Here is a 25,751-nt window from a genome sequence, read left to right on the forward strand (position 1 = left end):
CACGCGCGAGTTGGTTTTGAATGCAGCGTTGCTTGGCGCAGTGTAAGTACTGTGCGTTTTTTCCTACACTCGCACGTATAGCTGCCGATCGCAACGGCAACTTTGGTTACGAACATAACTACACCGCTTTTCAAAGTAGTGACCACTTGTTCGTTTCTGATCTTAACGTCGCGAGTTTGAATGACTTGGCTGGAAAGTTTCTAAAAACCCAATTTCCGCACCTTTAAATTCGTGCCGAGAACTGATCAGCGTAGCCAGAAAGAGAATGGATCTGTCACTGAAAACAAATATTATGGCTCGTCTATTAGCCCTCAGCCTTCTTAACCCAGAAAGCCTATATTTTACGTATATACGTACGGTTGTTGACAAAACTTTTCAGGACATCGAAACCATGGATATTTTTTTTTTATTTGTTCGCTGCTTTGATGCATAAGTAGGCACCAATGAATGCGTTGTCCATACGTTTAAATTATTCTATCTTTCCCTTCTCCACATCTCTTCTGACCCCGTCGCGATTTCCAGTGGTTTTGCCCCACTAATATTACGTGACTTCCGATCACTTCTGGAGAAGGTGCGCGAAAAGGAAAAGGTACGGGCTAATTATAATAAAATGTCGTGTTAAAGAGCGACGGATTACTTTCATAATGGCAGGCCCCGGAAACAGCGCGAGAAACTTTAGGAAATGCTTATCATAAAAGATTCATGCGTGCTATCGCTGCTCACTTCGAAAGAAATCTAGGATAGGTCGCTTTCGTCTGTTTATAGGCTGCACCTTGTAATTTGATCTTGACCGTATTCCCAATAAACAGAGTTCGCGTGCTGCCGTCCAAAATTCGCACGCCTGGAAAACGTGGGTCGTCGACCCCGGATTGATTATGGCGCCAACGGGCCTCGAAGAGCCCACGTGTGCCGCGGTCTGCCCGGCATGTGGTGGCGCGCCAGTTGCACTAAAAACCCGCGAAAAAGGGTCGCGGAAGTAGCAGTCACGGTAACCACGGGAAACGCCGCGGCGGGCACGCGGAACACAACCTACGGCGACCACTGCAGTCAGTCCAGCCGGTCTGATCTATCGCGGTGAGTATATCGGAAAATTGGGAATAGGCATTTGTATTTTTTTTAGTTTGTTCGTTCTGCGTTTTCAAAGCTTGTGAATGATTAAACAAGGAGCCTAAAGTTGGGAAAAGTGCTTCTTGATTGCGCTAGGCACGGAGTCCCGATTCGAAATTCAGGCATATTTTGCGGCCGGTGTTTTGAAACTGTTGCGCATGGTAGCGCCATCTACGCATGGTTGCGTGAGCTATCGGCTGTAATAAATTTGAGCACTCTCCAAGAGATTTCTGAGCTACAAGCTGACGCGGCAGTAGATAACGTTGACATTTTCATGCAATATAATTAGCGCGTTACAATGTGAGATATCTATGATATCAATTAAAAGTGCCTAACTCGTATGAAGGATGTAGCAAAGCAGCTAGGCTGGCGTTGAGTCGCGGTAAGTAACAGCGCAGACTACGAATACGAAAGACAAGAAGAATGAAGCCACAAGCGCAAAAGATACTAAACACCAACTATAGCTCAGACATCTACTCTACTCAGGCGCTAAGCTTGCTGAGAAAGGTGCGCTGTCTGTGCTGTCGATAGGAAAGGCGATAGCAACAGCCATGCTTCCGTATCGAGCGGTCACTTCGACGTACACCTCTCGTGCATTCCGTTGTCAAATTAGAAACGTTTCTTAGGGCTGTCGATGTTGCGTTGCCAACACATTACTTAGCTTAGTTTCAACGCTTAACATACTTAGCATTACCTCTTGTTCTTTCATGGCACGTCACATGCAAAAATTCTGGGCTTTCATGCTTATCGGGGATTATTTATAGTGAACTCTAAGAATGTACCGATATGAGGTGACAACAGTAGGTCAGCAAGATTATAGTGTTGTATAGAAGCGTACATCCAGGTAGTACTGAACATTCGAGTGTTTTATTTATTTATTTATCTATATATATATCTATTTATTTATTTATTCGTTCATTTTATTTTTATTTATTAAAAAAAATGTTATAAAATTACTGCGTAATATGCATAACCTTGTGTATTGCATTGCAACGTTAATTTTATGTTAAAATATAACAAACAACGTAATGCTGTTTATAAAGAATCAAAATACATATTTTAATGCTGAAATTCAAGTTGCAATTGTGCTCACCAATAATCTTATTTGTTGCACCATAAATGTTTGTTTAATTCTATATATAAACACTAGTTTGATATAGCATTCTAAATGTTACTAAATGATCGAATCATAAAAATAAACATTACAAATACATATCAAGCGCGAAGTCCCAGAACTGTTCTTACAACAAAGATGTTTTTCAACTTGGAGTACTTTGGAACTAAACCACTAATATCCGTGGCCATCAAAGAATGCGTCTTCAGGGTCATTGTTAGAAAGATTTGAGCATGATCCATTCACCACTATCACTCGTCGGAAATGATTAATTAGGGCTTTATACACCTGACTCAACCATATTCGTTCATAGGTGAGTATGATAGTTGTATGTCATGATGCTTTGTGGGACTCGAGTGTCGTCTTCGGGGTTGGTCCATATGGCGGGCCTGCATGCTCGTGCTGTTCTAACTTTTTTCGAGAAGTCCAGCGTTCTGGGACATCAGGTTTAGCTACGTGGCAACTGTGGAATATTGTAAGATATTGCCGTGGAAAATTTGAAGCGAATGGTCCATACTTCCAAAGCACAGGAAAATATATCTGTTAAAGTTCTTTCTTCGCTCACATAGAGTTGAGACTGCTAAAGCAACGGGAAACGTTCTTGACATATGTCAACAGCAAAAAAAAAAAAAAGAAAAAAAAAAGAAAGAAAAAGAAAAGAAAAGAAAATAGCGAGCCTTCCGAGAAGAGGTCTGCGGATATATTGATTGGTAATGTGGAATTGTAAGATATGCGGAAGAAATCGCGTTCATGAAAAAAAAAAAAAAAACAAAATCTTGCTTCTATTATCTTTTATTGTGTGCGTATGTGTTGAGTTTACGTTGCACGATTATTTAATTAGTGCCAGGAAAGATTATTTCAAAGCTTATTTACAACACTGCAGCAACGTTAGAAGAAAGCAGGACATTAAGAGCATTGAATCACTCTGACCAAACAAAAGAGTTACATATTGTAACGGGAAGGTAAAAACCGGGAAGCATGTCACTACACTCGTTATTTCCTTGGCCTAAGACGAAAGTGCACTTCGCTCGAGTTAAATAATCTCGAGTTTTGCACGAACTGCAGAAACGCTTGCTTGTGCTGTGTGATAACTCTGAACAGACGTACCATTTAGTGCGGTTGTTCTCCTGGCTTGGAAACTGCTGAATGCTCATCACGTTAAACCGACTCCTCACGGTGCCTGTATACATGCATCCTGCTATGCTGCCCGTAGGTGATTTTCAGCCACACGTTACCTTAAAACCATTAGAAGACTGTCTGCACTGAATAAATTGGCCGCATTATAAATTAAATTGGTTAAATTGGTTCACAGGAAGGGAAAGGCGCAGTAACTGTCACACTTGCTCTGTGGACACCCGAACCGCGCCGTAAGGGAAGGGAGGAAGGTGGGAATGAAAGTGGAAAGAGAGAAAGAGGAGCCGTAGTGGAGGGCTACGGAGTAATTTCGACCACCTGGGGATCTTTAACGTGCGCTGACATCGCACAGCACACAGACGCCACTTCGTTTCGCCTCCATCGAAACGCAGCCGCCGAGGCCGGGATTCGATCCCGGGAACTCCGGCACAGTAGTCGGGCGTCTTACCACTGCACCACCCCGGCGGGGCCCGCATTATCCCCACTATCCCCACTAAAACGTTTTTGTATGACCCGAAATCATTGTAATGCGGAGTCCGGTATGATATACTGCAATCGTTACGCTTTTTTTCTTTTCATCACCCCCTGTACTTTTGGTATAATTTCTATATCACGAGAGTGCTGCAATGCTTTCTCGTCATGGTCATGAGCTGATTGATTTATAGGTAGGGAACGGCGCGGTAACTGTCTCACTTGTTTTCCGCGGACACCTCAACCGCGCCGTAAGGGAAGGGAGGAAGGTGGGAGTTAAAGTGGAAAGAGAGAAAGAGGAGCCGTAGTGGAGGGCTGCGGAGTAATTTCGACCACCTGGGGATCTTTAACGTGCGCTGACATCGCACAGCACACGAACGCCTCTTCGTTTCGCCTCCATCGAAGCGCAGCAGCCGAGGTCGGGTTCGAACCCGGGTACTCCGGCACAGTAGTCGGGCGTCTTACCATTGCACCATCCCGGCAGGGCTCTCGTCATGACCCTCTCCGAAAGCACGGGTGAATGAAAAATGTCAGTAAAGATATGGTGAGCTAACCATGTTGCTCGCAACTTCGGTCGCGCTGCGGCGCCACAGTCGGTAGATGTTCATCATTCTGCGAGCTGGGCGCTGTCGTAACCGAGGAGGAAGCCACTCACCTATTTATTCGACAGCGAAATCCGATGTTCACTGTGCGTTGTGTGATTAGATAATGCGCGCTGTGTGCGTGGAGCCATGTCAAGGACTTGCCACTTGTCAGTATGCCGTTCCGGCTGTGGTTCCGGCTACAAAAGCTCTTTTGAGCGGTGGGAGGCTATCCAGCTCAGACTCGTTAACGCAAGTTCGGGCTACTGAGTGGGCTCAAAAGGTCACCGAGAGCAACGGACTTGAGGCCATCTAAGTGTAGCGCCCACAAATCGCTCATTGCTGACAATAAATGTTTTCCAGTTCAAAATTGGCTGAGAAATTCGTTGGTTCTTTATTCCAGTGACATGCAGCTGCTGAGGAAACCAAAACGGCCAGTAGCGCGGAAAAAAAAATAAAAACAAGAAAAAAACAACAACGGGGGGTTTCTTCTTCAGATAGGAATATGCGCGTGCTTGTGAAAAGCTTTTATATTCTCACCTTTCAACACAACTGTCGCGGCTATCCCCATGCTGGGCACCCTCCTTCACCTTCCTCCTTCCCAAATCCGGCAAGCCGCCAGCTCTCTCCAATCTTCGCCCTATTCCTTTGACTTCTCTCACAGCAAAACCGCGAAGCTAATTATGCTCTTTAGGGTTCGAGGCTTTTAACTCGCTTCCTCATACCCTCGCTGAATTTCGTCCCCAAATGTCTAGCCAGGAGTTTTCGCCTCCTTCAACACACTTTCCTCACCAATGCAACTCTCAACTTCATTCAAGAAATAATTGGTGAAAAATCTCCAACTCGAGCTGCATATCTTCTGCACTTTCAAATCATTGAGGTTGAGGGGGTTCTGCTGGTAATTGCACCAACGCAACATCATTTAAATACTAATTAGAGTCAGGCATATACACACAATTGAACGTATTTGTCGCCATCTAGATTCGAGATCTGAATCCTATCGGAAAACTAAAAGAAGGCATGTAACCTCCTTTTTACAAGACCGGTTTCTGCACGGATAGACGATGTCCTGAATGAAGCAATGGGGGACTCCTGTTTTCTTGAGGGAAGCGGACAACACACTCCTTACCGCACTGTACCCTGGAGAGCACATAATGTAATGTTCTTAATCGCCACACACAGTACATGTGGAATACAGCGGAGACGTTGCCAGGCCTGTCTTTTGTATCCACGCAGGGGTACGAGCAGAGCCCGTACGAATGCGACATGATATAGTGGCTCAAGATCTTTTGTAGCGAAAGCCACACTGCGGTAGGTTTTCGAGACCTCGGGTGGCCGCAGCTATACGTCGTGAAGAGGCGTAGCTACGAGGAGAAGAAGAAGAAGAAGAAGGAGGAGGCAAAGAACGTTCGGTCATCCGCAGCTAATGTTTTCGCTCCACATTCAAATCAGCAGCATTGGACCCTAGTAATTTGGCCACGCATGACTTGTAGGGTGAACTCCAAAGAGAATTAAAATGCCTGAAGACTGCTTCTCTGAAGAGAATTTTAGTGTCTTGAGGAACTCTCCTTGATGGATGTCCTGAGAGCGCTTTACTGGCTAGGCTGTCCGCCACCTCGTTGCCTGTGTGTGAGGGCACCTATTAGAAACGTATTGAGAAGCCTCTGCTCTGCAAATGCTTTCAAATCGTATATTAAACAAAATGTTTTCAATCGTATCTTTTCGGCAAGCGCTGTGCAGCATATGTTGAGTGCGGACGATCGGAATTGAAGCGGCCATCGGGTCTTTATTGTCGAGTATGCGCAGCAGGTTGCCCAGTGCGGGAGCGACTGCTTCGCGGTTGCGATGCGCATTCACCCGATCGTTATTGTCTACGTTGGAGGATCGATCGTTTGCGAAGCATAACGATTTCTTGCTTGAGCAATTCCTTGCCTTATAGTTCTGTAATGGCATCGCTCTCTGCAGCGGCTGCATGGTGTAGGTTGCGGCGTGGGGGCGGGGCGCTCGCTGGCCATCATACTGACCCAGTACACTCATTCACCTGTCGTGGAGCCAGGCGGCGAGGGTTGTAACGATTGAGGCTGGTCAAGTTGTAATGTGTCCTGCGCAAAGTACACCGGGCACGCGATTTGCGCATGCATTTTTATTCACTGCCATGCATGTATCCTCGCTTGTTTCACCGTGGCGTGCTTCTGACATTCGCGGCAGCCTCTGGGCCGTCTTGTGACCATCTCCGTTCCAGTGACTTTAACCTCCGTGCGTCTGCTTTGGATGGCGTGATGAAAGGCGAAGGTCGTAGGTGTCTTTAACACGGCGTGCAAAGTTGCCTGAATGTATGTTATCTTCTATGAGACGTTCCGGCAAAACGTGAGCTTTATTTTAATTCTTTTTAGACTAAACTGAAGTGCTTGATGTACCATATACAACGCAGGCACCTCCCTATCATCGCAGAAAGGAACGTAATACAAATTGGGATGAAGTTCACTACGAACGTAAGACTTCGAAGTTTCGTTTCAGTTATAACGAAGATCTTAGAAGGTGTCTACAGTGATTTGAGTCATTTAGTTATTGTCCCTTTTCTTCATCAAGCTGCACTCAATATCATTTCGCGTCCAGCCCAGCCCTCAGAAGAATGCTACTTCAGCTGCTGCAATTTATCGTGCCATTATGCTTAGCTACAGAATGCATACGCCATCCAGTCTCCATGGCGGCACTAGACGTGAAATAGATCAACTGTTTCTGGGCGAGTTCGTTAATCGTTGTCAGAGGAATAACGCTAGTAGAAGCCTCATCCTTGTCCGTCATCTGCTAGCGTTCTTCCTCTGACAATAGAGGTGAAATATTAGACATTAGACATTACGCGCACAGATTCAATTTTTAGAAACACAAAATAAAAGATGGGGGGGGGGGGGGGGGGATTGCTGCGGTTCAATTCGGCTGAATAGCTTACAGAGGGGAAACTCGATAAAGCATGGTCAGACACGGTTTGCTGTTGCTTGACACTTCTATGGACGTATGCGAAAGTCAAGGGAACGCAGTGGAAGGACTGGTTCCAGCGCGCGACTCCTCGATGGGTGTCTGCGAACCTCAAGGACACCAAAGCTGGGTCTAGACGACACGAATGTGCCCACATGTGTAGTTTGCACTTTGAAGGTGGAGGTCCCAGGAGACGAGCCAGATAGGCAGCGAGGGCGGCGGAGGGAAAGGGTAGGCAGGGGGACTGGAAGGCTGTGTGGCATTGCGTCAGGCAATGCTGTACATTTGTGGAGGTATGTACCGGTATGAATGAAGTTTGCCAGGTGTGCGAAGAAGAAGCGGAGGGGGAGGAGGAAGTCAGTGAAATAGAAGGAGCGATCGCCACCGACTCCGCGCGCCGGCCCTGCGAAGAAACGAGCGGTGCCGGCTTCTCGTGCCGCACCTGAGATCATCTCTGGCTTCAGGTTTGGCATGGGGAAGGTAGAGGTTCTGGTTTAAAAGTGATATATCCATGATCGACTACTAAAGCCTCTCGGAAGATCGTTCGGGAGCTTTGTGGTCCATGCAGCATCCGAATCAGACACGGAACAATGATCACGTGGTGCTTCAGCCGCTCCCATGAGTGTCAAAAGCGCATTACGAGGAAGCGAGCGACAAGGTATGCTTGGCAGCGAAGAGCATGCACGCGCAAAGCACTCTTGGTGCGGAAGTGCTGTGAGCACTCTGTTCCACATAGTCTACAGAGGTTGATGGCCGCAACATGCTGTGACCTCCTCCAAAGACAAGAACTTCAAGGACACGGATTCTTCAGAAAGTGGGAGTAAGCCTGGACGGTAAAGAAGGAGGGTTGATCCAATTAAGTAGCTTACCTACAACAATAAGAGCAGGGGCTTACCGTGACCTGCACGAGGAATTGCGTGATTTCCTATAGTATGCATGCGAACACCGAAATATGCCTTTACGGCGAGTATGCGAATTAAAAAGTTCTCTATACAATGTTGTATGGCGGCAGATGGCCCAGCAATGGAATCATGCGTCGCTCCGCGGCTCATTCCATATATTTCAGTCAGTAATTTTCCTTCTGCCTCGCAAACTTTCGCGGCTGACTGTATGCAACGATGTACGTATACCACTTCTGCCTATACTGCTAAAAGGCGGCTGCAACAGTGAATGAACAAAAATTTACCCGTAGCTTATCTGTGTGAAAATTCGATTTCCATTCCCACCGCGCCATAGAAGAATCGGCCGGTCCTTTGTGCCGCGCTTTTATGTCGCCCATATAAGCCGCCACCTTACGGCCCTCCACCACTGGAACCACCCTCCGGTTGCAGCATGTCTCCAACGTCGCCGCAAAAGCTTGTCACGAGTCCTTAAGAGTTGCACTCCAAAACATTTCGATGTCCAAATCTGCCGCCATGCCTACCACCAATCTGGATCAATAGCGTGTGAGATCCGATGAAATGCTCAAAAGGTTTCTGCTATTTAGTTCATGGGTTTTAACGTCCCAAAGTGACTCAGGTTATGAGAGATGCCGTAGTGGAGGACCCTGGAAATTTCGACCACCTGGGATTCTTTTACGCGAAAATTTTCTGGATGCTGTGCAAGAACAGTTGCCACGAACGTGACGTTGCCTGTGCAGACAAAACAAGAAGTACCCAACGGCGGCCCCAAGAAAACCGAAGTGACATCGTGAAAGGCCATTCTACATGCAAAATATCGGCTGAGGATACTGAATAAATAGTATATTGACAGTGATTAGGACAAAGCAATTGCCGTCGCCGCATGAGAAACTTCTCAAGCCGTCATCTTGTGGAATCGCTGCCCACACTAAACACAAACTATACAACAGAAAATGTGGAAGCTTTCCAGGAACTGCACTTTATCACTCCCATCTACGGTGGTTTCGTGGTTTCGGGCGACTGGGGCTTGACCCCTGCCACGGCGGCCGCTTTTCAATGGAGGCGAAAAGCAAGGCGCCCGTGTGTTGTGCGATGTCAGTGCACGTTTAAGAACCCCAGGTGGCCGATGTTATGCTGAGCCCTTCACTGTGGCGTTCCTAGCAGTCTGAATCGATCGCTTTCGGACGTTAAACTCAATAACTCTGAATAAACTAAGCTTTATCACGGCTCATATCTGTCATGCTACAGCACTCAGCTTGAAAGATAGGGCCTCGAATGTAATTGTTTTTGAGGCACCTAAATAACCGAGGGTACTCCCAACACGCATGAGCAATGGCAGATGCGCCTCGATCGTTTTCTGTGCACTGCGCTTATGCAGCAGACATTGAGAAAGTCCGGGATACTTGTTTGATATTCGCCAATTAGTTTCCACTCTGCCAAAACTGTTTAACTCTCTCCACACCTTGACAACTCGGCAATAGTCCGCATTTGCTATTTCTACAATATTCGCCTCTCCATGTGCGCTATTCCGTCAAAGGCTGCATTATAGGAACCACTGTAATTCCGGAAGTTTGTTTTGATATGCCATGCTTATGGGTACTTGTTGAGACAGTTTCTTAGAAGCATGCTGCGTGCGAGTGTGAGTGATTTAAATTCCTTAGTTTTAAATGGCTGGTCTAAAAGGAAAACATGTCACTGGGCTCCTAGCGAACAAAAAAACATGTCCGGATAGCGTGCCCAGTGTTAGAATGTTATGCCATCTTTTCAGTTCATTTCTGCAACTGCTGCTTGTCTATACTTGCAGATGTCTGTACGCAGGAGGCGCTGCCTCTGAGCGCCGCTTTTACGTGCAGATGGCCTGCTGCTGTTGCTGCTGCGACCGCAAAAACCAGGTCCATTCGGCGGGCGTAAGTCAGATTTATTTATATACAAGCTTGTGAACCGACTCTGACAAAAATGAAATGATCCTCGCTGGCAGAGTTCGATTCCCCTTCATAGCTAACAGCAAGTTGTTTTTAGACAATCATAACGAGCGTGTTGTTAAATCGATCTGACCATATGGTGTTGCTTAGCCAATAATATTTTATTCAAACATCCACTTTTTCAGTGCGGAAAGAGTAGCAGACCAAACCCAACCAAGCCAAACTCTAGCTTTCGCTACGTATATCCTGGCCTAGCTGAGCTTAGCCACTGAGAAATTGTTTTGTAACGTTATGTATATGCATTGTTTTCGAATGTTTTCTTTTCCCGAACAATATGCCTCACAGGTAAACATAATATACGGCTCACTCAAAAAACGATTACACATCACTTTGTTATGCAAGCGCTTAATAGCCATCATATCCTGTTACAGTTCCGAGGTCTTGAAAAATCCTTCGCAGCAGAATATACACCTTTGAGCTATGCATAATTAGCCGAAAAACAGAGCACAATTGTATGAACAGTTTCCCTAAAGGTGTTTGAGAAGGCAGTTACGATAGCTTTTGTGAGAAGGTGGCGCTGATCAGCCCTCCCCCTCCCCCCTCCCCCCCCCCCCCCCCTTCTTTTTTTTTTGGAACAGTCGCCGTGTTCACTTCTGGTTCACCAAACTTCGTTAAACATACATTTATTACTACCGTCGATAATGTGTCCTCTACCCTCTACACAAACGGCACAAGCAGTGAAAGTGTAGACGACGTTGTTCAGAAACATGCACCATATACATACAGTAAAACCTCATTGATACATTTCTTTAAAAAAAAATGGGGAAAAAGACATATTATCAGGGAAAACGTATGATCCGAACTGTCTGATTAAAAAAAAAAAAAGATTAACTGCTGAATGAGATGCAAAGGCATTTAGAATTGTGACTTTCACAGCATAAAAGTGTAGATTAGAATCCATAGACGTCAAGTATGCACTGGCCTTTTTTGAGCTCTCGCAGAATTCAGTCCGTATTTGCGCTGTCCTCGGTGTTGAAGAGACCCAGTAACAAATTCGCTTCGAAGGCGGCAATGACGTGCCGGAATCGCTTCCATGGGCGTTCCTGGATGCTTCGCCCCCTTACATTAGTAAAATGAAGAAAAAAACAACGTGAGCGTTTACAGTCGCCGCGTTTTTGCTCACGTATGCGTCCCCAAGACCCGGCCCGCTCTTATGCAAGCGAATAGTTATCAAATGTTTATTTCCTATACCCCTAAGGTGGCGCAGAGAAGCTGCCGCGTTTCTCCTCCTGAAGTCATGTTTCCGAGGGAATGGGCACCTCGCTGTTGGCCAGTGCCACCTAGAACTAGTATAATATTCTAGAGGGCGCTGTGTTGGCTCGTTGGCTTTTTTTTTTTTTTTTTTTATGCTTCGCCTCTTTACATATAGGCACTACAGGAAAGCAACTGTGGCGTGTGAGCGCCGCTGATCATTTTTTCATGTCGCCAGTGCTCGTTAGCATTGCCCGGTTGATAGCAAATCTACGACCACAATATGTTGGAATTTCGAGCGTAGTAACCCGGAAATCGTGTTATCCGAGAACGTATTAACCGAGAGAAAAATAGTGCATTTCCAAGATCGTAACATTACTGCATTCAGAGCTCATACTGGCGATAACAGTTTGAAGGAAGGCGAGGAAAACGCTGTCGTAGCAACTTGGAGTTTCTGAGAGAAGGTAAAAAGATGTCGGTTTCGTTGCACAGTAAGGAAACGCGGACCGACGACAAGGTGAGGTCAGCTCTCGTGCCGTTCGTTGTCGATTCACATATTTCTGTAGCTGCACAGTGACACAGGTTAGTGCGTCACATAACTTCTTTTAGTTACGGATGTTGCCTCTTTGTCGCTGTGTCTTCTTCTTGTAATTCTTCCCGTCTCGCAGGGCTTGGAGAAGCAGCGTTCGTGCACAGATACAGGCTGGCTTCTGGTGTTCGCTGCCTTCTTCGCCGGACTGGTACGGCCCACATCACAATGTTTTTTTTCAGAGACACCGCAGCTACAGTCAGAATAAGCAGAGCTAACACTGAAGGCGAGACAGGAGGCGGCTGCGCAGTGCATGCCACAATATGCGTGTTCGGCAAGCTGTGCATTCTGATTTGCTGCATGCGGATGAGTCCGACTGCAGCAGGTAAAGAGCGTCGACAGAGTCAATGCAAATGATCATCGGCAAATCGTCCGCTGCCGCTACTTCAGCTTCCAAATTTCTCCCCTGCTTGCTTGCTGTATCGAAGTGACTGTGTTGACATCTCTTACTCAACTTAATTTATTTGTGATAAATCATAGCTGATTTCACAGCATTACAACTAGACTACCAGACAATTATTGTAAACTTCGTTACAAAACCGACGCGACGTCTTTTCTATTCTGATTTGTGGCATGTTGTCATATAAAATCAGCTTTAATCTAAAGGCTCAGGTTAGTGAATGAACGATACCAACACGTACTGTGCCATCTATTAAACAGGCAAACAATGGACGATAACTGATCCTATTTGTATCTAGGAGGCGATTTTCCCGTGATACTTTTGCGCTTCTACAGAAACGTAACTCGCCCATTTACTCTAAACTGATGAAAAACTATTTCTGCTCACTCAAGACTATTTTTTTATGTTGTTAGGCATAGTAGTTCTGTTTCTGGGCCGATTATCATTTTTTTTTCTTTTTGGCGTCTGGATGTATATGTGGCCTTGCAGTGTACCACAACATTTTAATGTATCCTACACTGGTCCCGCATGCAACGCAAGAGCGATCTCCCTCTTCATGCCTGGTTTTTGCTGCCTTGTTTTAAGCCAACCTATCTATAACGCCAAACAGAAAGAAAGAAACTGCATATTGAACAGTCATACAGCACTTCCTTTTGGATTTTGCTCTTATCGAGTCTGTATTCAAGCAACTTTTCTTCTGTTCACAATTCCTGCATCGATTTCGTAATCTCGGTTTCGCTTTCCTCCTTTTTGATATTCCTATGTTTCCTGTTGTATAATTTCTCGTAAGCTTTCCGCTCTTTTTCCTCCATCGCGCGTCCATGTTTTCACTGTGCAAATACCTGAAGACTTTGGTTGCCCACCTCTTTTCATCCATTTCCATTGCTTTTCCTCAAACGATATTTTACTCCATGCTTGCCTTACCTCAAATGACTACCAACCTATATCAGGCTGTACAGCTTTCCTTTGCTTTGTTGTCTTTCTGTGGGCCCCTAAAATTAATACGGCCGCCGTAACTTGGATAATATGTACCATATCTAATTTACAGCAAAGTACTGTATCATAAAAAGTGAGTCCGGAAACAATTTCACTCTTGCACAGTCTTCTTATTATTCCACATCTATTGTAAACACACAGTGATGTCTGCTTCATCATCGCTACGTTCCTTTTTACTTTCGCTTTCTGATGTTCTGCAAGGCTCTATAAATATTCTGCTTTAAAACTTGAGGAACCATCTATAGAGAATGCGTAGTCATTTTAATGCGACACACACAAAAAAAAGTGGAAAACAAACGGAATTGGGCATATAGCAGGTACGATCCGCTCACAGTTGCAGATGTATTCTTGACAGCTATCACCATATGTCTCTTGGGACTGTCGCCAACACATACTGCACATGCGCGGTAGTACTAGCTGCCGGTTTGCTTCCAATAGCGTATTGAGCGAAAGCACAGTGGACGAAATGACCCGCATGGCATTGAACGTTCTACTTCCCGGGAGCATACATCTCTTCTCGATACGAGCCTCATTAGCATGGGATTCTGTAACCGTGTATTCATGCTCTAGAATAATTTCCCTTCTGTTGTTCCCCTTACGGATCCACCTTCGCATGCATGTCCTATGCTACTCGCTCAATCACGAACACATACTGATCAGCATGCTGTCGTACACTGCCACATTATATAGAAGATTACCCGACAGATATAAAGCCCCGCTTTAACCCAGTCGTATACGGACATTCCTGGCTGGCCTGTGAGGTAGCGTGCACATATCTAACTAGGGAGTCAATGTTCTCAGGAGGTTGGAGTCGCATCTCACCAGAGTTGCCCGTAATGACAGCTCCTGCAAACTCGGCCATGTCACGTGGTCCCATGACGTCACAGAGCCCGACGACCAAACAGTGGCCGGTCATGTCAACTGCCAATTATACTACAGATGTTCGCTCTCAACGCCAACGCCATGTTTTCTGAAGAACGGGGACTGTAAGGCTTTAAAATATTTCACAGACACTTCAGCCCAGGTGAAAAGTATTCAAAACAAATAGAGAGGTATTCGCTGTCCAATTCAAGGAGTGACAACTCGGGGAGTGAATTGGGTGACCTCTGACTTCGTTCCTTTGCTGGAACAATTTCGCTTCCCTAGAGCGTCGGGGCCTCTCATAGACACAATTAAAGCTGTGTTCACGGAATAAGACTGGTCGTCCTCCTGAATATGCATTTTAAAAATTCTAGGGGGAACTTGGACCACCAAAGTGAGATGCAAAGGCCTGCAAAGGCCTCCACCTACGGCACCTCTTTCTCTCTTTTTTCACTCCCACTTTCCTCATTTTCCCTATGGCCCGGTTAAGGTGTCCGCGGAGCATTGTTACAAATATTGCTCCTTTTCTTGCCTGTAAACCAATTTGAAACGCCGTTGATCCTGCTGCACTGAGTCTGCTTCTATATGTTGTGTGGTGCGGCGTTCGCGGAAGTGCCAAATAAAAGGCGCCGCACGGACCCCTGTATCGGGCACCCGGCAGGGTCAGCTTCGTATATGCGTGAATCGCCTGGTGACGTCATTGGCGTCAGAACCGGATGTGACGTCATTATGACGTCACATGCACTCATGATGTCACGGTCGATTACGTCACCGTGTGATGATGTCATAGCCACACTCACTTCAAGACACCATATTGTACACCATCGATGACGTCATCTATTATTTCAAGGTACGACGTACTACACTGCTGATGACGTCATAATTAATTTCAAGGCACTGCATACTACACCACCGATGACGCCATCATTTATTTCAAAGTAGGACATACTACACCACTGATGACGTCATCAAACTAAAGCGTTACGGACGGACTGACGGACGGACACGATCGTGGCAGCGAGCATGAGTCGTTAAAAGCTTTCGCCTTAATATTTGTGGGGGCACACAAGCTCCAGTGCAAAAGGGATAAGGACTTAGACGAGACGGCAAGGACGGCGCTGAATGCACCAGTTTTAATAAATTGGGAATAAGATGGGAATGACGAATGCAATACGAGCGAAGAGCAGTCATCAATGAACTACGACATAGCCCACCAACGACTCAGTCAACGTAAGAATCCACCATCCAGCTCGAATTATTTCCATTAAACTGACGTGCGGGCGTGAGCAATTTTAATGCGAAAACATTACTATCCTTATTACGAGAAAAGCCGGCGGTGTGTACAGAATGGTACAAAATTCATGATTATACCTAGAGCAGCTGGTGGTGCTTTGCCGGTGACATCGACTGCAGGCTCGGAGGTGGCATGTCTCTGTGTCTGTATTTCCGGTCATCTTCATGAGCATGCCTTAACTGGCAGAGGGCAGGTGACATGAGAGGGTGCTGATTGGCCGGCGGTAAGTGTGACGTCACAAGGCGACATGCCATAGCCGAATCGGCAGGAGCTGCCAACGTGGATAGCATATTTGAGATGAGAATCGAACCCACCCGGGACTTTGGCTTTCGCTTGCTATGTGAGGCGACATGTTTAGCCATGAAATATTAAACGTAACATTGTATATAGTCAGGACTCGTATGCATTGTGTAACGTAGCCTTAGTCGGCATTTTACCATATCGGTAACGTACTATAAGGTGTAGAGTATATAAAAACATTATCCGGAGTCATGACTTGTGTCGCTATAATGATTTGGCATTATCACACGTAAGCAGTCTAAGTGTATTTGTCGTATATTTTCCCCACCACGATGAATCAGTGGTTAGACCCCCTACCCCCGAATCTGAATATCTGTGTTTGAACTAGACTGCGCCGGCCATGTTTCTATGAAGCCGATACGCAAAAGGCGTATACCATACCGTGAGCCAATTTGCAGCTAAACCTGTTATAGGATTCGTTTAGCCATGTAGCCCTATCTACTACAACGAACCCTATAGCGTCAGCCCTTAAACCTTAATCCGGAAAGTTTAATTAATTTGTTTGAAACTGCTTGTCTAGGCACACAAGTACTTTCAGGTATATTTCTGAGTTCGTTTAAGTAATCGCTCTTTCTCTTCTGTGTCAGGTTGGCATTTTTTTTACCTAAATATCCGCTCATTTCTTACTTTTGCAATTCCGTGGCTTGGGTTCTGGCTACTGTCGAATGTTTCAAGGAGAGTCAGGTAGCTTGTTCCTTGTTAGGATGACGCGACAAAAACAAAAACAAAAGTCTCGGTTACTGTGAAGACATTGCTGTTTATGTTCTCAAAGACGTCACGTTAGCACACTATTGAATTGTCAACTCTATTTGCAAAACTGTGCAAGCATATAGAATTGGTAAAACTTTTTTTCTTGGCATAGACTCATCAGAGTGTATGTGTTGCATATAGTAATATATCTGCCACATTAGGAGAGAGGTCCAGCCAAGCACGGCGTGTACGGGCTTGTCCTGATGTCCTTCGCACTTGTTCATAAAGTCTCTGCTAAAGACACACCGTCAATAAAGTCGGCACGTGCACTGCGAATCTTATTTTTCATCGCTCGTGCTCTAGGGATCTTCCGAGGGTGAGGAAATTATCGTCTCAACCTCTAGGCAGAGAAGATGCAAGCAATGTTGTAATGGCGGCTAGTTAGTTTTCCATCATCACGTAGGCGCGCTGAACTCTAACTCAAGACGATTCACAACACAAGACAAGACTGGTACGTGCGCGAACTTTCAACTTTTTATTACAAGTACTTCTCTCCTTATATACACACATACAAAGCAAACGTGCTAAGTTCAGCGCGCCTACGTGATGAAGAGAAGATGCTTCCAGTGCTTTCGTAAGAACCTCATCACTCTGCCTGTGCGTGTTTGACGAAGGCTGTTTTTGGCTCTCATCACGAAAACATACTTGTTAAAGTGTTTGTAGCCCTCCAAGGAGAGCTAAAAAATCTGGTTGACAACAGCAGAGTTTATGATAGCAACGTTCACCGTCTGCATGTCGTGCTGTCGCCAACGCGAAGTGCGCATGCTCGTTTTGTTTTCAACCAGTAGAGCGCGAGAGAGGCACGCATGCGCAGAGCTGTCGTCTGAAAAAGGCGCATTATGCAGGGCGTGCTGCTGTGCTGGGCGGTGCGCAAGGGCGGAGACCCCCTGCGACTGCTCAACGGCGTTGACAGCCAGGGAAACGTGTGCGGCCGAGAGCGCCAGCGGCCTCTGCAGCCCGGGTGGTCGGACTCTGGCCTAAACACCTCGGGGCTAACGTAAGAGACTCCTCATTATTAATGCTTGAGCATTAGAGGATCAATACAAAGGCATGCGGCGACAGCCGCCAGCCAGTCGGACGCAGCCAAGTGCAAAGAGTAGACGATGAAGGGGAAATAAAAGTACCAAGCAGAATTAGAAGGTGAAATTGAATTCTATTGAAGCAGGATTCCCAATTGCTTCGAAGAATATCTATATCTTTACATCTATTTATACATCTCAGAAATGGCACACAACATTGCCTCGGTGATAGTTTATGGTCAGATATTGTGCACCCCGAAAAACGTCGCAGGCCAGTAGTATTCGAATGTGTGCGAGACTTAGCACAGAACTGTTTATCGCAGCTAGCGTAATCTTTCAGTAAGGAGTCGAACCGTCAATCAAACGTGATTTAAAGGAACATATATTTGGGCTAGAGGGTGCATAATACTTGAAACAGGAAACTATAACGTGCGCAGTGCGCACGGGAGGGGACCAAGCTTGTATCGCACTTGGCAAAACAGTCTCAGTGCACTTTGTGATGTGTGATGGTGCACAAAGGCTCACAACGGGGCTAGCTGTACTGTCGAACTCTCATAAGTAAACTTTGATTGAGAGTAAATAAGTCAAACAGTCTAAAAAAGCTGATGTGGAGACCAATGCAGTGCATGCTGCAACGAGCCGCGCCCACGCATTATCGGCGCATCGACCCATCGATGGCCTGTTATATATACTTTTTTTTTTCATTGGGCGGGGGGGGGGGGGGGGGGGGGGGGTACTCTATAACGAGCGACTGGTGCAACTGCGGTGCGAGAGACCCTCTCACCGCCTTTCACGAAAAGAGAAGTAAAATATGAACATGACGTTTGACTCGGTTAAGTTCAAGGCCATTTTGCAAACATGTCTCTGAAGATCCGAGCGCCAAGGCCGGAGAAAATCGACGTTATAGACAACCGGCGTTTACACAGCCGCACTGCAGATCGAACCCAGCTCCTTTAGAATGTAACGCTAATGATCGATCTGCTAGGCCACCGCCTTTAATGGCGAACCTCAGTGAGAGATCAGGAGTGAACTTGAACGGAACTCAGGAAAAAAAGCACGAGCACTTCAGCGTTTAAAGACAACAAGTCGCTTTTGCCAAGACCATGTATATAATCCCTTTTACTTTCATTTCACGACAGTCCATGCACACCGTGAACTAGTTATGTAACAGTTTATGGCGTGACATAGGTCGATATGTGAACAGCTCCGCTCGTGAAAGGTTACAGGGTGGGCAGACGACAGCGCTGAGAAAAAGCAGACGAACATAATGCCCAAGGTTCAGTTCAGTTCAGTCGTGTCCGACTCTTCGTGACCCTATGGACTATATCACGCCACGCTTTCCGGTCTCTCACTATCTTCCTAACATCACATAATGCATTAATACCGTTTCTTGGGCTAGTTGGTTCATATTTCTATTGTGAAAAACTGCGCCGAAATAAACACACCACAAGACAGAGGACGGGACAAAGGCGCCTTTGTCCCGCCCTCTGTCTTGTGGTGTGTTTATTTCGGCGCAGTTTTTCACAATAGAAACATCACATAACTTCATCTGCAGCGCCTCGAGGATGCCATCTAACCATCACGTTCGTTGCCTACCCCTTCTTCGGCGACCCTCAACCTTTCCCAACATCAAATCTTTCTCCAGCGACTGCTCTCTTCTCATCAGCTGACCAAAGTAGCTGAGCTTTAACTTTAGAATTTGACCCTCCAATGAGCAGTCAGGGTTTATGATCGACAATATCGACTGACTTGATCTTCTGGCAGTCCAAGGAACTCTCGAGAGTCTCCGCCAGCACCACAATTCAAACGCGTCAATTCTTCGGCGGTCAGCCTTCTTCACAGTCCAACTCTCGCATCCATACATCACAACTGGAAAGACCATAGCACGAGTTATACGGATCTTGGTTGGCAGACTAATGTATCTGCTCTTTACTAGGCGGTCAAGGTTAGCCATGGCTCTCTTTCCCAGAAGCAGGCCCAAGGTACCCAAGGCTTGTTCGACACACAACTCAAATAACGCTAGGGCTAATCCGCATCGGCGCTTTCGGCCTCGTATTGAGGTGGTGACCTGCGGAAAGTACGGCGCGCTTCGACGGCGTCGAAAATTTCCCCTCGATGGGGCGCGTCATTCAAGATTATTTACGGGCATCTTTCCTCGAATGCAGACGCCGCGATCCATGGTTGACCCTGAAAAAGGCGGCGGGCGCATTGAAATATCAGCCAGCGTAAAAAGGCTGCGGAAAGTAAAAAGAGAAACCTTGGCGAGGAAGTTTACCGTGTCCCGCCTAAGCTGTACGCGCGCAACAATGGCCGCATAGAAAAAATGATCGCGCAGATTAAACACGTCGTTGGTGACGTCACTGACTGTTTGCTTGCTTGCTGATCATCCTCTTTCGCCAGTCTTCTTTGTTTACGCAGGAAGCCGGTGTAAAATGTAGCTCCGCGCCGTTTGGAATATAGTAGCGAGAAAACAGAGAACATGTAGTACATGTAGATGGCGAAACAATGCCAGCTCGACTTCCACACGCGCTGTGGACCTCTTATTTTTCACATACGTATATCTTAAACTGTCCAGGCTATAAATGTCTCGATGGAGATTTCGCCGTTATAGTGCACGCCACGGTGACTGGTCATGATCGTTATAAATGAGCTGTGAAAATCTGTTTCATTGTCTTTAGATTCCTTTCGCTTTGGGATAGAATGAACTTCCACTTTCTTTAAGAACTCCGGTTTCCAGCTTACAATTTATATAAATATCGCTTAAGTCATATGTATAAAAAGGAAACCCATAGGAATGTCAACAATCTACGTAACCTATCTCAATTACAGGACAATTAACACTCAAAGCTACGTCACGAGACATTTTGAAAACTGGTCAGTACCCACGTCACGTTCGAATTACGGGAAACAGAGGCTTAAGTACATAATACCATCACTTTTAAATTACTGTAATGCAATTCGTTTTGATCTTTTCACGGCATCCTGCAAAGACCTCCGGGAGATGTTTTCGATTTCTATGTAATATTGTCTAACCCTGCTGATGTTTTTGTTTGCTTTTGTAACAGTGCGTTTCTATGTTGTTTTCATTTAAATATTAACTAATGATTACTATGTTTACATAATATTAAATATGTACCTGTATACTCGTTTTAATGAAGAGTATGTGTGCATATGTGATGCTGCCATGCTGCCGAAAGAAAAGAAGGGATTGTGGACCCGTCAAGCTGTCCATGGACAACTTTTTTCTACAATCCCCCCATCTGTATTTGATGACAAATAAAATATTTCAATAATTATCATTCTTTAATTTATGCGACGTAGTATCCTTATTTCAGAAATCCCGTCAGGACATCTCGAGAACCGGCCCATACAGGCGACTCAAATCCGATGGAGTCAGAACAAACCTACCTGCTCTACAGGGAGCCTGCAAGACTTTGTGGCCGCTTGTTGTATTAGTAGTAAAACCTCAAAGCATTCTATGCATCTCGTTCTCAATCTCACACGTTCGCAGCTACTTCTGCGCAACACGACGGTGCGTTCCTCTCGTCGGCTGCTGTACGCGGCTCCCGTTTTGATAAGCGCTCAGCAGCTGATCGACTCGCGGTACAGTGCGTGCGAGACGACCTCCACCGCGACCGTGGTCTCTGTACAAGTCGATCGGCGATTGCAATCGCACTGTCGGCAGCGTCCCGTAATCCGCGGTCTCCTCGCGGGGCCGCGCTTCCTCCCTCCCTCTCCCGGCCCCTTTGAATGGTTTCGTGCGAAGCGGTTACGTAATAGCGGAAGTGCGTCTCGGCACGATTTCGTCTACATGGAGTTCACAATTTCTGCAGTGTGCCGTTCAGTACTGAGGCAAATAAAACGCGCGTGAAAATGGAGGATAAGACAGTAATTGTGTCACGACGTCTTAACTTTAACAGGCAGTCGACGTATATTGATTTGTTAGAGGTGTAGCCCTCGGTCGAAAAAAAAAAAAAAAGAAAAAGAACATGAGTTATCGAAAACTCCCCCTACATCCTCCTTACAGAAGGTCCACTTGCAAATCGCACGTTTGGCACTAAGCCTAAGTAACTGCAATCATATTACAAGGTGGAAATTATTAGTAAGCTGTCCGGTTAGCTCAGTTGGTAGAGCGACTGCGCCGGACAGGCGCTGACCCCGTGTTCAAAGCCCATGCATACAAGGGAGAAATTACCTTCAGCCACGAAGTTTCTATAAAGGGCTTCCTTTGTAGCCGTACGGCTGCCCTTGGTTAGATGCTTATGAGCAATTACTTCCTTAATTGTCATGTATAGTTTGCGGATTGTGCGTTAGAAATCACGATACACGCCAACTGCGATGACTGTAGCGTGCGTATATACTGAGGAAAGTCGCTCAAATAACAAGACTTTGTAGTTTTTTGACATAGTAACCTTAACGAAACATCCGAACAATCCTTAGCTGTGCGCTGACTAATCTTACATGTTCTTGACCACGCCGAAGACGCCTGCTTCCGTTATGCATTACATTACTGGTTAAATATACTTATTTATAAATTTTATACTACGGGTTCCCCAGTATGTGCGATATTTGTCACGTTGTTGCAGGCTTCTGGTGCTGGAGGACTCACTGGGCCACAAGCGTCACTGCGCTTCGGAATGCCCACCAGGATACAGGTCAGCCGCACATACTGAAACATCGCCATGCTAAGTACAATACTCGGTGGTTCCTCTTTGTGCCTGTTGTACGATGCTGCGCAGACAAACCGTGTTCCGGAGGTGCGTGCTAGATTCGGGACCCACAGGTCTCGTGCACCGGACCCTCAACCTCAGCGGCCTGGTTCTCGAGGTGAGAGCATGCACTGTTAATATAAACAGCGCGAACAGGAAGACACAGGACAAGCGCTGACTCACAACTCAGCCTAAGCCTTTACTCCAAGGCTTCCTTTTATCTTGTCCTGTGTCTTCCTGTTCGCGCTGTTTATATTAACAATGGATGTTTACCAACTCGCCCAACAAAGTATCTTGGAGAGCCTGCACGTTGCGATGACGCTGCCTTGGCGATATCGGGGTCACTGTCACGTACCTGCGACAACAGCCGACTGTGTAAACACGTTGGCGTCTATGAAAGCGGGAACATGGCGGGGGAAACAAAAAATGATAGGTACATGAGGTATAACATATGGATCGAAGGAGAAACGTGGTTCGATAGTTTACAGCAAGAATTAAGACGAACGATGGGATGCGCGTAAAACAGATATGGTCATCTGGAACCACGGAGTTGATACGGCCTTGGCTAGTGATAGAGCATATCCGGTTATATGCAAATTTACGTGATCTGTACATATGATCGCATACGTCCACATAAATGTCCATATATATGCCCATGTATCTAGCCTTATGTATCCATATCTGCATGTTTTATATGTAGTATGTAAGACTTTCGCAAGGGGCGCTTTCGTGCAGGCGAGGAGTACATCGAATCAATGGTTGTAACTTGCAAGGGCAAGACTAATTGAAGAGAACTGCAAGGGACTTTACTTTTAAGGTGCACGCAATTCGGTTGAGGGTGCAGGCAACCGTGTCATTTAAAGTGGCGACGATATATTCATCCATCTGCGTATGAAAATGGCGTATTGTGTCGTTGACTGTGCAGGAGCTAGTCCACGACCTGGCCATCTGCCGGCGGGAACTGGGTTACATGGGCCTCGTAGCACTCGGTACGTAAGTTTGCGCACTCCTCACTGTTCGTATCGCATCGCGATGTACACGTTGCACCCGACGACGTGTTTCTGACCGTAGCTATGGTCGACCGATGTTGTCGCATGCGCAAGACCTTTCGGGGTGTGTGGTTCAAAAGGGTGTGAAGCAGCCTCGCGCTGACATACAGACTTAAACACAAGGATTGTTTACACAAGCTCGTCCATCAGATAGAAAACTATTACAGGATTCACATAAAAGTTATATCGTCGAATGAGTCGAGCGGTAATTATGTTTACGCTTCAGCCCAACTGCTAGAGTCGATTTGCTCCACCAGACCGACGCAGTATATGTGAATGCTTTCAGAAGTTGTTGCATGTTGTACATAGAGTTGGGGAGACCGCGCGATCAACTGAACCCGCTCCTGGGTGATTCGTGTAAAAGAGGCCACACACGTGTTCACACGTTATTATGACTGCGCATTCGCCCACCCTCTTGTGTACCTGTGCGTGTCCATCTCCCTGCTACTAACCTACAAGGCCTTGTGTTCTAGAACTGAATCCAGGAAATAAAAATGTGCCGCTTTCAGTACTTAGTAAAACCCACCACGGGGAATTGCCTCGGTGGTGACAGTTGCGTTCTTGCATGGCCTACACACTTATGAGAAAGTCTGCTCTTTCAGCTGTCGGCCGACTCGAATAGAGAGCTGAAACCAGCTGGCGATTGTGCTTGCTCCTGGCGCAGGGCTCAGCGTGGCGGCGCTGATTCTGCTGCGCTACTGCGTCGCCCTTCTGGTGTGGTCGCTCCTGCTAGCCGTCTCCCTGGCGTGCGTCGGCGGGACTTGCTATCTCTGGTACGCGCGACCGCAATCCTGGCACTTGTCCTAGATGACGTGGTCACTCATGCGCAGGTCATGAGTCCGACTTGCACTGCATAGACTGAGTTATGTAATCTGGAAACAACGCCTTAAAACGTACACTGAGGACACGTCCATAAAATTGCTGTTCTGAGTAGAAACGGGTTCTCTTGAACTTTCTGCGTGCGCTAAATTTGGACGGCAAGAAAATACTATTTGGTGGATGAGAAAAGCTGAACATAAAATTTTTCTCGCCGCTTGATCGAACTCGCGTCACTACGCAAAGGAACGAGGGCAACGTTGCCCTCGTTTTGAAGTGAGAGATGGTTTAGTATAGTCTCCGAGATCCGCGCACACTCGTCGTCTACGCAAGCCGTTTAGTTGCGAAATCGACCACCCACGGCGACACCTGCATGCCGTTTTTTTAGTATTTTATGTTTTTTTTTTAAGTTAAAATGGTCTCTAGACGCAGGTCAACCTGAATTTTTCCTCAGTGTCTCATTTAAAGCCTCTCTAGCTGAAGGGATGAAAACCTGCTGCGGCAGTCGTGTCCTATACAAAGTTCATATTGTCGAATATTGCGCAGTCTTCCTGTCCCATAATGTAACACTCTTTAAATAGAGAGTTCTGTTTTTCATGTTCAGGTATCGTTTCTCGTAATTTTCAATTCAATAAGGGGATAATTGTTCTCTATTGACCTGGAGCTTGACCCGGCTATAAATGAAGGATCCATGGCTCTCAAAGACTTATTTAACACCATTCCCACTTCGAACTATTGGTAGATTCTTTCTCGCCAGAACATCTGCTAGCCCTTGTGCATGGCTTGCTTAGTTCGCAGATGGACATTTCCTGACGGGCGGTGATCCCGGATTCAAACCACGGACCAGGACGGACTTTTCAACTACGCAGTTTCTGTGAAATCTGCGTATTGTTTTCTTTTGTAGCCGTATAGCTGAGCTTTGGGGGATGTCAGTGAGATTAATTGCGCTCTTATTGGAAATCTACTGCGCCTACAGAGGTTTCCTCATAAACCATCATCATCATCATCATCATCAGCCTGATTATACCCACTGCAGGGCGAAGGCCTCTCCCATATTTCTCCACTTAACCCGGCTCTGTGCTAGCTGCATCCACTTGACCCCTGAGAACTTCTTAATCTCATCCGCCCACCTAACTTTCTGCCGCACCCTGCTACGCTTTCCTTCCCTTGGAATCCAGTTTGTTACCCTCAGCGACCATCGGTTATCCTCTCTTCGCACTACACGTCCTGCCCAGCAGTTTACATTAGCTAGAGAAATACTGGAAGTAGTAGGCGAGTATGTCTACTTAGGACAGGTAGTAACCGCAGATCCGGACCACGAAAAGGAAATAACAAGAAGAATACGATTGGGATGGAGCGCATTTGGCAAGCACTCGCAGATTATGACTAGCAGCTTACCGGTATCGCTCAAGAGGAAAGTATACAACAGTTGCATCTTGCCTGTACTCACCTATGGGGCTGAAACGTCGAGGCTAACCAAGAGAGTTCTACATAAACTATCACTTGCGTCTAA

General features: G+C 46.2%; 1 protein-coding gene across 1 annotated transcript in view; it reads left to right on the plus strand.

Annotated features, from left to right (window-relative positions):
- Positions 1-10,135: 10,135 nt before the first annotated feature.
- LOC146179522 (choline transporter-like protein 1) overlaps positions 10,136-25,751 on the plus strand; it is a 39,381-nt gene continuing 23,765 nt past the window's right edge. Inside the window, exons 1-7 of the mRNA XM_084579892.1 lie at positions 10,136-10,189; positions 12,124-12,195; positions 17,491-17,642; positions 22,251-22,319; positions 22,404-22,491; positions 23,299-23,362; positions 24,087-24,195. Coding sequence (XP_084436018.1) covers positions 10,136-10,189; positions 12,124-12,195; positions 17,491-17,642; positions 22,251-22,319; positions 22,404-22,491; positions 23,299-23,362; positions 24,087-24,195 — 608 coding nt within the window. The remainder of the gene's footprint in view (positions 10,190-12,123; positions 12,196-17,490; positions 17,643-22,250; positions 22,320-22,403; positions 22,492-23,298; positions 23,363-24,086; positions 24,196-25,751) is intronic.

This window comes from Amblyomma maculatum, chromosome 9 (genome assembly GCF_055883805.1).
Source record: "Amblyomma maculatum isolate TAMU_Amacu chromosome 9, ASM5588380v1, whole genome shotgun sequence".
NCBI lineage: Eukaryota > Metazoa > Arthropoda > Arachnida > Ixodida > Ixodidae > Amblyomma > Amblyomma maculatum.